General features: G+C 48.6%; 1 protein-coding gene across 1 annotated transcript in view; it reads left to right on the forward strand.

Annotated features, from left to right (window-relative positions):
* WNT9B (Wnt family member 9B) overlaps window positions 1–13,235 on the forward strand; it is a 29,679-nt gene extending 16,444 nt beyond the window's left edge. The window contains exons 2-4 of the mRNA XM_007529653.2: window positions 8,312–8,568; window positions 10,251–10,516; window positions 11,622–13,235. Of these exons, the coding sequence (XP_007529715.1) occupies window positions 8,312–8,568; window positions 10,251–10,516; window positions 11,622–12,095 (997 nt within the window). The 3' untranslated portion in view covers window positions 12,096–13,235. The remainder of the gene's footprint in view (window positions 1–8,311; window positions 8,569–10,250; window positions 10,517–11,621) is intronic.
* The last annotated feature ends 412 nt before the right edge of the window (window positions 13,236–13,647 follow it).

Genomic DNA, 13,647 nt, shown 5'->3' on the forward strand with positions numbered 1-13,647 from the left:
TTGCTGTTGTGATAGCTGATTTTATGTCCCTGAAATGTTGCATTAAAAATGAAACAGAGACAACTAGTCTTAATAGAAGTAATCAGGAGATGGGGGCAAAGTCTTAGCCCTGCAGCTAACTCTGTGATTCACCTTAGACAATGAATCTTAACCTCCCAGCATCTCAGACAGAACAAAGAAGAGACCTGAACACTTGGAACCCCCCCCCCCACCACCACCACCACCTTCCTGCCTTCCTGCCTTCCTCTAGAAGCTCCTAGGATTCCTTCTAGGATCTGTTAGGGCCTAACTTCCAAACTGAAGGCTCTTGAAGAGTTTCTCCAGCCTTCAACAATAATGATCCTAGTGGTATGCATTTGTCCCTAGCCAGGAAACTGGAGCAGGTGTTTATGATCCCAGACTTTGGGATTCCTCAGCACAAAGGTAGCCTTGGGACTCTCCATCTCCATCATGCCACTTGATCTATGTGTGTAAGAGACAAATATTTCCTCCCTCAGCTTCAGGCTGACCCTGAGTGAAGAAAGACAGAAGGAAAAAAGGGGTACATGTTTCTTCCACAGATGGTGTGCCAGCCAAGCTGGAAATGCCCAGGATTGTTGAGATGCAGAGCATGTTGCTATGTGGGCTGCTGCTGCCCATTTAGTGCATCCTCAGCGGGCATCCTGGCTGCATCTGCCAGATGGGAAGTGAGGCTGCTCTTGTGTGGGGATACAAAGTCCACAGCTGGGCCAGGCTCTTTTTTCCCTTGGATCCAGGGGCAGGTGGTCAGGAGGAGAGGGATGGCAACCAGATTAGTGGGTTTGTGGGGTCCCAAGGGTAAGAGGTGGGTAGAAAGGAAGGCTATACTTGGATAGGGTGTGGGGTCCAGACAGGGAAGCATGAGTTGCCATTATTTCCATCTTCTGTTGGCAATCCTGGCATGGAGCCCTTTCCATTGATATCTAAACGAGTGAGTGAGAGAGTGGAGAGGAGGGACTGGAGTAAAGGTAGTAAGTGAAAACTGCTGACTTCACCAGTCTGCTCATTGAGGACATCTCAGGAGATGCAATGTGACATAAATCCTGCAGAGGAGAGTCAAGTCTGAAAGATGGAAGGAAGGAGGCAAAGAACCATGAGGCTTTCAGCACAACGGCAGAAGGGGAGTGCAGGCTGGGGTGCCTGTTGGTGGGACCCCCCCTCTGAAGGACTGCCCAAGTCAGGTGTCCTATTTTCCTAGGCCACACACTGCCCTTATCCACTGTCCCCTCTGGAAAGAAGTGGGTGGTAGAGAACACAAAGTAGGGGGTGGGAAGTATGTATGTGGGTGTTGGGGAGGTTAGTGAGGGCTGAGAGATGTGGAATGAGATGCTTGAGATGAAAGCACAAAGGGAGCAGTTACCATGCAAATGGCCCTGCAGCGGAAGCCTGTTATCGGAGCATCTAATGAGGTTTTCAGGGCCTTGGCCAATGCTCCAGGCAGGGCAATGCTTTCCTGGTTCCTAGGCAGCTGCTTGCAGTTGGCACAGCCCTTCTGCCAGGCACAGCTCTTGGTCCCTCTAGCTAAGGTTCAGACACATTGGCATTGCCTGGTGCCCTGGGAACCACCAGCCTGTATGCCCTCACCCCTCACCCATATCCTGGGTGTGACTTCCTCTGAGACCATCAGACATTCCGGAGCAGAAAGAAAACAGGGAGAGGAGGGATGAAAGTGCAGAGTCTGGGTACCTCTAGGTACCTCTAGGTACCTGTTCCACCTGACAGGTCTACCCCAACTGGCTGGACTTGTACCATGGAAGCTTCTCCCCCACTCCCCAAACTGGCAGAACAAAACTGGCAGAAGTCAGTTTCACACCCAGTTGGAGCCAGTTCTTATAGAGGCCCTGCACTGGCTGTTCTGCAGAGAGTTCTGCTAGTTTAAAGCTTTCTTCTCTGGTCCCTGCTCCTCCAGGTCTGGGAGGGTTTGGAATGCTTCTGAATCCAGCTCAGATCTATTCAGGCTGGGAGCTCCTTGGACACTTGATACTAGGTAGTTGGTGACATTTGTCTGAAGCTTCCTTTTTTTTTAAAAAAAAAGGAATTTTTTTCTTTTTTTTAAATTAATTTTTATTTACTTATTAGATAGAGACAGCCAGAAATCAAGAGGGAAAGGGGTGAGAGAGAGAGAGAGAGAGAGAGACCTGTAGCACTGTTTCACCACTCGCAAAGCTTTCCCCCTGCAGGTGGGGACCAGGGGCTTGAACCCTGATCCTTGAGCATTATAATATGTGCACTCAACCAGGTGCGCCACCACCTGGCCCCTGTCTGAACCTTCCTGTGTGCCCTGCAGTTCAAAGAGGTTTATAGGTATTCATTCATTCATTCATTCATTCATTCCTCACAATACCTCTACCAGGAATTACTGCTACTCTCTGCTTTTTTTAAAAAAATTTATTTATTTATTTCCTTTTGTTGCCCTTGTTGTTTTATTGTTGTAGTTATTATTGTTGTTGTTATTGATATCGTTGTTGTTGGATAGGACAGAGAGAAATGGAGAGAGGAGGGGAAGACAGAGAGGGAGAGAGAAAGATAGACACCTGCAGACCTCTTTCACCACCTGTGAAGTGACTCCCCTTCAGGTGGGGAGCTGGGGGCTTCAACCGGGATCCTTATACCGGTCTTTGTGCTTTGCACTACCTGTGCTTAACCTGCTGTGCTACTGCCTGACTCCCTACTGTCTACTTTTTAAAAATTTATTTATCTATTCCCTTTTGTTGTCCTTATTGTTTTATTGTTGTAGTTATTATTGTTGTTGTTATTGATGTCATTGTTGTTGGATAGGACAGAGAGAAATGGAGAGAGGAGGGAAAGACAGAGAGGGAGAGAAAGAGAGACACCTGCAGACCTGCTTCACTGCTTGTGAAGCGACTCCCCTGCAGGTGGGGAGCCGGAGGCTTGAACTGGGATCCTTAGGCCAGTCCTTGCGCTTTGTACCACCTGTGCTTAACCCGCTGTGCTACCGCCTGACTCCCTACTGTCTGCTTTTTACGGATGAGGCACAGAGAAGAAACATGCTTATTGTCCAAGATCTCACAGCCAGAAAGAGATAGAGCTGGGATCTGAACCCAGGTCTCCCAGGTCCTACTGTCCCGCCAGTCACTTGTATTTGTTAGGTAGGATGACCTCAGGGGAGAGTGGACATTCCTGAGGTTCCTCCTGACTGAGACAGACTTGAGACCACCTGAGGTCTGGGGGTTCCCACTCTCTAGAAGCTTCTGGGTGACTGTTTTAAGTTGCTGTCACGTCTTCTCGAGGGTCCGTTGGTTTCAGGGAGTCTTTGATGGCAGAGCAATGAAGTTTCCAGACAGCTTTCCCTAAACCCCAAAAACCTTCCTTTGCTTTCTTCACTGTCAGATGGCTAACTGTGTTAGCCCATGTGGCATAAGGAGTGGAGACTGAAAGGAGGTGTGAGGGGCAACTTGAATTGTATTATTCTGGAAGAGAAAAGGTGGCTTGGGAAGTGTCTAGGATGTCTTGGGGTCCAAGCCATCTCGTTTTGTAGAGGAAGAGGCCTCAAGTCTTACTTTCAACATGGGAGGAGGGAAGTAAAGGAGGGATAAGAATTAAACTGTCCATGTGGGGCGGTTGTTGCTTTCTTCATGAGAAGAGAGACTGTAAGTTAGTCTAGAGGATCTTGACTGGAAGCAGGAATAAGAGAGACCACAATGGTGTAACAGATGTTGGTGGTGGGGGTCACAGTTGATGCAGGGCCACTGGAGTCAGATAGAAGCCTAAAGGAGCCCCATTTCCCCAATCCAGAAGAGTGGTGGACATATTGACAGGTTACCTGTCCTCTTCTTCATCTCAGCACATTGGTGCTCATGTTGTTGACAACAGGCGAGCTGGCCACAGGCACTGCCTTCATTAAGACCCCTAGTTTTATCTGGATTCATGAGACCCAGGAAGCTCATTTGACTTTCTCTGGTTGAACATTTTACCTCCACTGGGTTCAGCTAACAAGTGAACCACTAGAATTTGGCAGAGTCCTATGCATGGTGGTTTGGTTTGGTTTGATTTGGTTTGGTTGTTTACTTTATTTTTATAGGATAGAGAGAAATTGAGAGAGGAGGAGAAAAAGAGAGACACCTGCTTCACTGCTCAAAAAACAACCCCCCTGTAGGTGGATCATTTCACCAGTCTTTGTGCTTTTTTTTTTTTTTTTTTTTTACCACCTGGCCTCCATTTGATTGTTTATTGTTATTGTTTATTTGTTTTTTCCAGAGCACTCTCAGCACTGATGGTGCAGGGAATTGAACCTGGGACTCTGGAACCTCAGAGATGAGAGATTCTTTGCATAACCATTAATCTATCACTTGTGCCCCCCCTTTTTTAGATTTACTTATTCATGAGAGAGAGAGGGAGGGAGGGAGGAAGGGGGAGAAAGAGAAGGAGAGGGAGAGGGAGAGAGAGAGAGAGAGAGAGAGAGAGAATCAGAGCACCAATCCAACACATGCAATGCTGAGGTTCAAACTCAGGACTTTATGTTTGAAAGTCCAATGCCTTATCCATTGTACCACCTTGTGCCTTGTGCATAAGGTTCTTAGGACTAAGGTGCCAGGGATAGTGGTTTCTTCAAGGGGAAGAGCCCAGATCACTGACTGTAGTAGGCTGGAATCCACACTAGAATTTTTCAGAGCTCAGACACCACCAATGTGTCCTGGAGCTCAGCTTCCCCAGAGACACACCCTACTAGGGAAAGAGAGAGACAGACTGGGAGTATGGACCAACCAGTCAACGCCCATGTTCAGCGGGGAAGCAATTACAGAAGCCAGACCTTCTACCTTCTGCAACCCTCAACGACCCTGGGTCCATGCTCCCAGAGGGATAGAGAATGGGAAAGCTATCAGGGGAGGGGGTGGGATATGGAGATTGGGCGGTGGGAATTGTGTGGAGTTGTACCCCTCCTACCCTATGGTTTTGTTAATTAATCCTTTCTTAAATAAAAAAATTAAAAAAAAAAAAAAAAAAAAGAATTCTTCAGAGCTCCAGGGAGAGACCTCTTCCTCAGTGGATGCCATAGGATGGGCACAGAATGTAGAATTCTCAAGCACCACTTAAGGGAATTGGTTGAAAGTGTTTTTGAAATTTGGCCATGCTACTTCTTCAAAGGAAATGTGACTCTCCAACCAAAACAGATAACACGTTAAAGGAAAAGTGGGTGCTACAAGGTCTACCCAGGCCCAGTGGCACCCTGGAGGTGGTGCCAGGGAGTGTTTTTGATCAGCCCTGGCAGAGCAAGGCCCAGTGTGGCCTGAGGCATCTGTGTGCTTGGCTGCCTTTCCTGACCATTAATCACTACTAAGTGTCATTACTGCTAATAAAATTAACTGACTTTATACTGGACTCCTTGGGCCATCAATCACAGGCCTATTACATGAACTTAAAAGAACAGGTGCCTGCTGATGGGGTTGAGAGAATGTTTGTCAAGCCAACTCATGAGAGCTGCCTAGGGAGGGTCAGTGTGTGTGTGTGTGTGGGGGGGGAGTAGCACACACATGGTAGAGCACACACATTACATTGCACAGGGACCCAAGTTCAAGCCCCTGGTCCCTACCTGCAGGGGAGCTTCATAAGTGATAAAGTAGTGCAGCATGTCCCTATCTATCTCCCCCTTGCCCCTCACTTTCTCTATGTCTTTCTCCAGATAAATACATTTTAAAAAATGCTCAGGGATGACATTCTAACCAACTCCAAACCTTGACACTTCACTACAGCCAAAACTGCCCCAGGAAAGAACTCAGGTGCACCTTGGGGAGACTGGCTGAAGAGCTCCCCAAATTATCCTTTCCATTTACCCTTCCGCATCTCTCACACTTTTGGTTTATTGATTTTTCTTTCTTTGGACTGATTCCTCTGTTTATCATCTGAGTCACAGACTCAGTCACCTAAAGAAAAAGAATGTGAGTAATCAGCTACGACAAAGGAGGTCTCAGCTTTTGAGACATACAAGTGTGAACACAGATGTGGGATGGAAAACATTTGAGGAGCTAGACAACTGCTGTCCCCTTTGCTCCCTACAGTCATCTACACGGGAAGTCAGTCAGAGTAAGGGCCTCTTCAGCTGGAGTTGACATTGGGTTCTGCTCTGGACCTGACAAGGGCCAAGTTTGAAGTATTTCCTGCTAGGTGGCAGGGAGGGGCTTGGGTATAAACCTGATGGCCTGGAAATTTACCCATTTGCCCCCAGATTAATAATTAATGGGTCCCTGCTGCCCTCACCCTGTCTGGGAGGGGAGCCTAAGGCCAGGCTGGGCCAGGAGGGGCCTGATAGCATCTCTCTCTTTCTCTCTCTCTCTCTCTCTTTTTCTCTCTTTCTGCTAGGAGGTTTCAGAGAGGCTCCAGACTGGCTTGGCTACACATAATGGAGTTGGAATTTACAGGCATTTTCTGGGAGCACCTGGTCAGCAAGTAGAGATAGGGAGAGTGTGGCATCCAGCCATGTCTCCCACCTGGGGCAAGTGACTCCAACAAGGAGAACTATGCCATTGACTCCATAAGACACAGGTCTCTAGTAGAACCTGAACTGGAGTTGGTGTATTGCACCAAAGTAAAAGTCTCTGGGGTGGGTGGGTGGGGGAAGAGTACAGGTCCAAAAAGGATGACAGAGGACCTAGTGGAGGTTGTATTGTTATGTGGAAAGCTGAGAAATGTTGTGCATGTACAAACTATTGTATTTACTGTTGACTGTAAAACATTAATCCCCCAATAAAGAAATAAAAAAAAAAGACATAGATCTCTGTGACCATGCTCATGGTCAGCTTTGTCTGTGACACATGAGCAGAAGAGACAGAAGTCATATCTGAGTGAGAGCTTCAAGAGCTCCACCTTTTTTCTTCTCCTATGGTCACAAGATGGGCATGAGAACCATGAAAAGGGGGCTGTTTCCTGCAGCCAAGAACCTGGAATGATGTATATTCATTCACGTAGAGGGCTGGCAGATATGCTGGACTGGCAAAAGCACCTTCCTGATTATTTCTGTGAAGAAACTAATATTAATCCCTATCTCACTGCTGATCTTCTCTTTGCCTTGAATCAATCATTACCTCTTCAAAAAAACCTTTGTTTCTTTGTCTGATTAAAAGATGATTCTGTCTAGTTTAGAGATTAAACTTTTTCAACGGGAAAGAATTTTGAGAACCCCCAGCTCACAGGAAGGTGAACCTGCATGTTCCAGGCACTGTGGTTGGTACTTTTCATGTATTCCTCATAGCATCCTCTGAAGAATGAAAGCATAATTTATACTTTCTAGAGTAGAAAATCAAGGATACAAGGTTTTATAGGTAGACTTAGAGCCTGTCAGCCTAGCTTCAAAACTCCTGGACTTTGGATACAGTAAAACAAGATGTCTAAGGCTGATAATCTGATGGACTTTCAGCTCCCTTACCTCCACCCTCTCACTGTTTCATTCATTCATCTCTATGTATATCCTACCTAGCATAACTATTTATCCATCCCATCTAACATAACCACCCACACATCCATCCATCCATCCATCCATCCATATACCCATCCGTCCACCCGCTGATCCCATCTAACATAGCCAGTTATCCATCCTATCCATCCATCCATCCATCCATCCATCCATCCATCCATCCATATATCCATCCATTCACTGATCCCATATAACATAGCCAGTCATCCACCCCATCCATTCATCTACCCATCCTTCCATATATTTCCCAAGCATCTCTTTGTAATAGAGGACTGAAGATCTATCTGGGAATTACAGAAACAAATTAGGTTGGCATAAAATTACTTGTGCCACCAACACAATGTAAGGGAAAGAGTAATATCTGGGAAGTTGACTGGGTGTATTTCAGTGTCTCCATTCTTCTCTTTCCCCCCTCTTGGAAAGATGACTGTCCACTCCAGGAAGCCATTAATATTTCCATACCTGGAATATGTGCCTAGTGTCCTTGATAGTCAAAACTGCCCAAGGAATGTGAATTTGCAGATTCCCTGACCCCCACTGCAAATGGAATAAGATCTGTAATTTTAACAACATACCCAAGAAGATTTTTAAAAACTGGGCAAGTTTAAAATTGGGAAGTAGGGGAGGTAAGAAGAATAGAGACTTTGACATCTGAAAACCTGGGCTTGAGAACCTTTCATTTACTACTCTATAAAATGGGGACATAGCACCATGCTCCAGTCAGTCTCCTAAAAGAGCCATAAATGAGTCCTCTGAAAAGACTCCCCTCCCCCTCACCTGCCCCATGTCCTCAGGGATTGGCACCTTTATCCTGCCCTGCTATGGCACCTAAGGGTCACTCACTTTCCTTCTTTTGTTCTCTAGCCTGACTGGGCGGGAGGTCCTGACACCCTTCCCAGGGCAGGGCACATTGATGGCCCCTGCACAGGGTGGGGCCCACCTGAAGCAGTGTGACCTGCTGAAGCTGTCCCGCCGCCAGAAGCAACTTTGTCGCAGGGAGCCCGGCCTGGCTGAGACCCTGCAGGATGCGGCACACCTCAGCCTGCTCGAGTGCCAGTTCCAGTTTCAGCATGAGCGCTGGAACTGCAGCCTAGAGGGGAGGACTGGCCTGCTCAAGAGAGGTAGGGAGCTAGGATGGGGAGGATGGGAGCCAGGGAGGAGAATAGGAGGCCAGGCTTCTCGCTTCTCTGCTCCTGTGCCACAGAGAAATAAGGTAGACACTAGAAAGAGCAACCCATTCCTAGAGGGGCCCCCAGATGAGATGGGAGTTCCCCAGCCCTCTTCTTTAGTGTCCTCCGCACACGTGTGTGTATGTGTGTGTGTGTGTGTGTGTGTGTGTGTGTGCATACTCATGTAAAACAAGTTGCAAGAACAGATGAGTGTGAAATGCAGTTAAAAGTTATCCAAATAGCATTAGGTTATCTGGATTCACTTGCTTTACTTGTTCACTCATTCACTTGTTTCTTTGTACATCACATCCATTGGCTCCTCATTCCCCCTTTCCCTTCTATTCCCACCTCTCTCTCTCCTTCCCACACCCCTCTACCCAGCCATCCACTCACTAGATACCTGAGAAGGCACCCAGAGAGCCAGCTACTGTTGTTGGGTGCTAAAGGTCAGAGGCAGACAAGACCCCTAACTGCCCTCAGAAAACCTAGATAGAGGGAAGGAAGCAGTAACTCCAACACCAAGAGACATACATGGAGGCTGCAGTCACAGCAGGCTAGTAGTGGTGGGTGGGACAGTCATTCACCCCCTAGGTCAGCTGTTCTCTACCACTGGAAGGGCCTGGGGCAGAGCAAATGTCCCCTCTAGTGTCCCCAGCACCCTAGGTAAATTGAGGAGCATGTAAGAGGTAGCAGGCTCACAGGGAATCCAGGTTTGGACAATGCCCCCAAAGCACATGCATTGTGACTGCTCCAAGAGTGGGTTGGGTGGCCAGTCTGGGGCAAGTTAGGCAGGAGACCCAAGGTCACTCTGTCACTGGGTAGCAAAGAATGACATCAAGATGCATCAAGGAGCATGGGAATCCATAAAGACATATTTCAGAAGATCAGGGACTTCAGAAATGGGTTGGTCCAACTGGCTGTACACCTGCTTGAAGTCAAGATCAGTTGTCACATAGGCTAGCTTATCCCAGTTTTCCCCTCCTTCACCAAGTGGCTAAGTCACTTCTCTTTGCATCCCTTAAAGAGATGAAATCTCCTGGGCACATACTCTAAAACAACTATAAGTTCTGTGGATTCATATCTAGTGATGTCACTACTGGAGCTTCTCCATTCCAGTCCAACTTTTTCAGATAAAGAAAGAGAAGCAGAGAAACAGTCACTTGGATCATGCTCTGCTCTGTCTTGTATATGAACCCAGCTCAAGCCCAGTCCTCCATTTAAGAAAGCTTTGGTGCTGTGGTCTCTTTCACTTTCTTTGCATCTAACAAGAATGAGGAGGAGAAGAGGAAGAAAGAAAGAAAGAAAAAGAAAATGGAAAGAAAGAAGGAAGGACAGAGACAAAGAGGGAGAGGGAGAGACACCATAGCGGCAAAGCTTGCCCCCATGCTGTAGTTCCCCCCATGGTGTACCAGGAGCTCAAACCTGGGTCACCCACATGACAAAGCAGTGACTCTCCCAGGTGAGCTATCTCTCCAGCCCTGAAAATTCCATTTAAACAGCAGCTTGTAGTCTTGCATTTAAGAAGCAGGTGACAGGACAGAGACCCGTCTCCAGGTTCACACAACCTCATTTGCTTATCATGGGCAGCCTCTGAGTTCACTCTTCCCCTCCTGTTTCCCTTGGTGCTGCTGCAGGTTTCAAGGAGACAGCCTTTCTGTATGCTGTCTCCTCAGCTGCCCTCACCCACACCCTAGCCCGAGCCTGTAGTGCCGGCCGCATGGAACGCTGCACCTGCGATGACTCTCCAGGCCTGCAGAGCCGGCAGGCCTGGCAATGGGGAGTGTGTGGTGATAACCTCAAGTACAGCACCAAGTTCCTGAGCAATTTCCTGGGGCCCAAGAGAGGCAGCAAGGACCTGCGGGCACGGGCAGATGCCCACAACACCCATGTGGGCATCAAGGTAAGCAGGCTCTTGGGTGGCACATTAGGTGGCCAGCACCTGCCCTCCTGACCCACAGCACACAAAGAACCAGCCCAGAACAGTCCTTATTCCTTATGCACCTTCTCTGAACCACCAGCAGGAAGCAGGAAATAGGGAAAGCCTCTTGGGAAATGAGTGGCTGGGCAACAGGTGGGCCCCAGGCTCAAGACCCATATATACATTAAGGTTGGAGCATGCTTGGAGGGGGAGCTCCCTGGTGGCCTGGGAAGTCAGCATAGTTTAAATTTGATCTAATTTGATCAATTTTTTTTTATCTAGCAATCCCCACTCCTCCCCCACGTTATAGATAGGAGGAGAGAAGAGGCAGACCAGACTTAGTTGAGGTCACAGAGTAATGGGAAGGCTGGATGGACAGAAAGTATCTCGGCTGGGGGCCAGATGGTGTTGCACCCAGTTGAGTGAACACATTACCATGAGTGACCTGTCTTCGGGCTCCTAGTCTCCACATGCAGGGGGGTGGTGAAGCAGCAGGTCTCTCTCTCTCTCTCTCTCTCTGTCTCTCTCTCTATCCCTCCATGAGAGAGGGGGGTAGAGAGAGAAAGAGAGAGAATCTTGCCATGTGTGCTACTCAGATTCAAGCCTGCCTGCCCCTCCAGTTAAAGAGAGCCTCAGTGCTGTGGCTTTTTTCATTCTGTCACTCTGTCTTGATTTAAAAGACAAACAAACAAGCCCACAGTATCTTGCAATAAGAAGGCTGGAAGAGGCTAGTGTCTCTTTAGGAAATGGAGTTTCGTATTTGGGGTCCTCATCTCTGAATTGGTGTAGACGGGGGCTGCTGTTGTTCTTTCGTGCAAGCTGTCTATTCCAGAAGTACTTCAGGTAAAGGGGAGGAGTTGGGTGGAGACAGACTCACACTACTCTCATGAAGATGTGCATGGGTACAGGCTTCCTCTGCCCATCTTTAGCCAGCTTGCACAGAGGTGAAAAGCTTGAGTCCAACTTGCACAGTTTGTGTAGGTTTCACCTTGTCTTTCTCATTCTCCTACCTGTGCCCCAGCACATATAAAGGCCGGTTCTGTGGACTTTGTCTCTGACCACACTGTCACTCTGCCTCTCCCCTCAGGCTGTGAAGAGTGGCCTCAGGACCACGTGCAAGTGCCATGGTGTGTCAGGCTCCTGCGCTGTTCGCACTTGCTGGAAACAGCTCTCTCAGTTCCGTGAGACTGGGCAGGTGCTGAAGCTACGCTACAACTCAGCTGTCAAGGTGTCTAGTGCCACCAATGAGGCCTTGGGCCGCCTGGAACTGTGGGCACCTGTTAGGCCAGGAATCCCTGCCAAGGGCCTGGCTCCAAGACCAGGGGACCTAGTCTACATGGAGGACTCACCCAGCTTCTGTCGGCCCAGCAAGTACTCCCCTGGCACAGCGGGAAGGGTGTGTTCCCGGGAGGCCAGCTGCAGCAGCCTGTGCTGTGGACGTGGATATGACACTCAGAGCCGCCTGGTGGCCTTCTCTTGCCACTGCCAGGTGCAGTGGTGCTGTTACGTGGAGTGCCAGCAGTGTGTGCAGGAGGAGCTCGTGTACACCTGCAAACACTAGGCTGCTCCTCACTGTGCCAGCTGGGCACCACCAAGACCTTCCTCAGTCATTTGAAGGCCACCCAACTGTCCAGCTGACCCCTTTGGACAGGCACACACAGTCTGCATGCACTTACCCATGTACACACTAGTGCACATGCACCCCACACTCCACCGAGCCTCATAGCCTTTCCCTTTCTAAAGTCTCAGCAGAGAGAGATGCAGGCCACATCCCTGAACCTAAGTGTCTCTAGCCTTGTTGAGGACTTGGAGCAGGAGAGCAAAGTGGGAAAGGATATGGAGGACAAAGAGGGAGGCCAAGAGATGCACAGGACCAAGGTTTTGGAGGGGGGAATGAAGGGACATCCCAGTAGCTCCACTCCTGGATGAGTGACTTTAGACCCTCTAGTGAGCTTGCAGGCCAAAAAGGCAGCAGGAGGCAGTGTAAACTGGAGGCAGGGGCTTGAATCTCTCTGGATTATGTCAGCCAGCCCTCCGGTCCTGCCCAGGGCACAGGGAGCCAAGGGGTCATACACCTGTACTTCTCCTGAGGGCTAACTATGCCAATGTAGGGGAAGGGCTAGCTTATGTAAGCTATTGAAGAAAGGAAAGCTTCCTGCCTTGACCTATCTAAGTCACAGCCCTGGAGCCTGGTACCTTTGACCTAGCTTTTCAAATGTCCCTTCAGGGAAACCCCCATTCTTATCTTGAGAGAAGATAGACCCACATCTATCCAGCCCTACTCAGTGAAACACAGTGCAGGCAAGATAGGGAGGAGGGCCAGCACCAAGAAGGTGTTCAGAGGTATTCAGGGCTGCACAGGAAGATGGTGTACAGAGCCTTTAAACTTGGCCCAGAACAGGGTGATAAGGCCCTGTGTTGGGGCACACAGAGGCATAGTGATCTCAGTTTCTCAGTCTCCCCTGAACTTGCTTTGGCCAGTTCTGCTGGGCTAGACTCTCTCTCCTGTACTGTGAGGCTCTCACATAGCAGGTATTTATGAGCCAGGAGTGTTGGGTTTGCCTATGATTTCAGTTCCATTTCTATTCTTAATGTTCATTTATCTGATTACGACTTTAAGCTAGAGACAGAGGTACAGGAAAGCCATTGCTAAGTCTGGTCCCTTGGGGGTCCCTCATTCCTTCATTTTTGTATGACCCTTCTCTATGCTCTTTCTTTGGTTCTTACATGAATCAAAGTGACCTTGTGCATTTCTTCTGATTCTGTGGACACTACCATTGGTACCTACTGTGTGGGAGCTGAGAAATGAACACATGAACACACACACACACACACACACACCACCTTGGATCTGCCATGTTTCAGGTCCCTGGGTAGTAGCACCACACCTCTGTGGTTCAGGAGCCTTGCAAGAGCTGCTTCACTGGAGGCCGTGTGTCTCCCCAGGGCCTGATGCTAGGCAGGAAGAAGTGACCTCCTTTGGGATACACTTGGTCACTCTGCTGGCTCTCTGCTGGCTCTGCCACACCCTCTATCAACTTCCTTTCTCCCTAAACTCAGAGTTGCTGACTTTCTTCTGAAACAGGAAACTTCAGGATTAGTCCAAAGCTCAG

This window comes from Erinaceus europaeus, chromosome 12 (assembly GCF_950295315.1).
Source record: "Erinaceus europaeus chromosome 12, mEriEur2.1, whole genome shotgun sequence".
NCBI lineage: Eukaryota > Metazoa > Chordata > Mammalia > Eulipotyphla > Erinaceidae > Erinaceus > Erinaceus europaeus.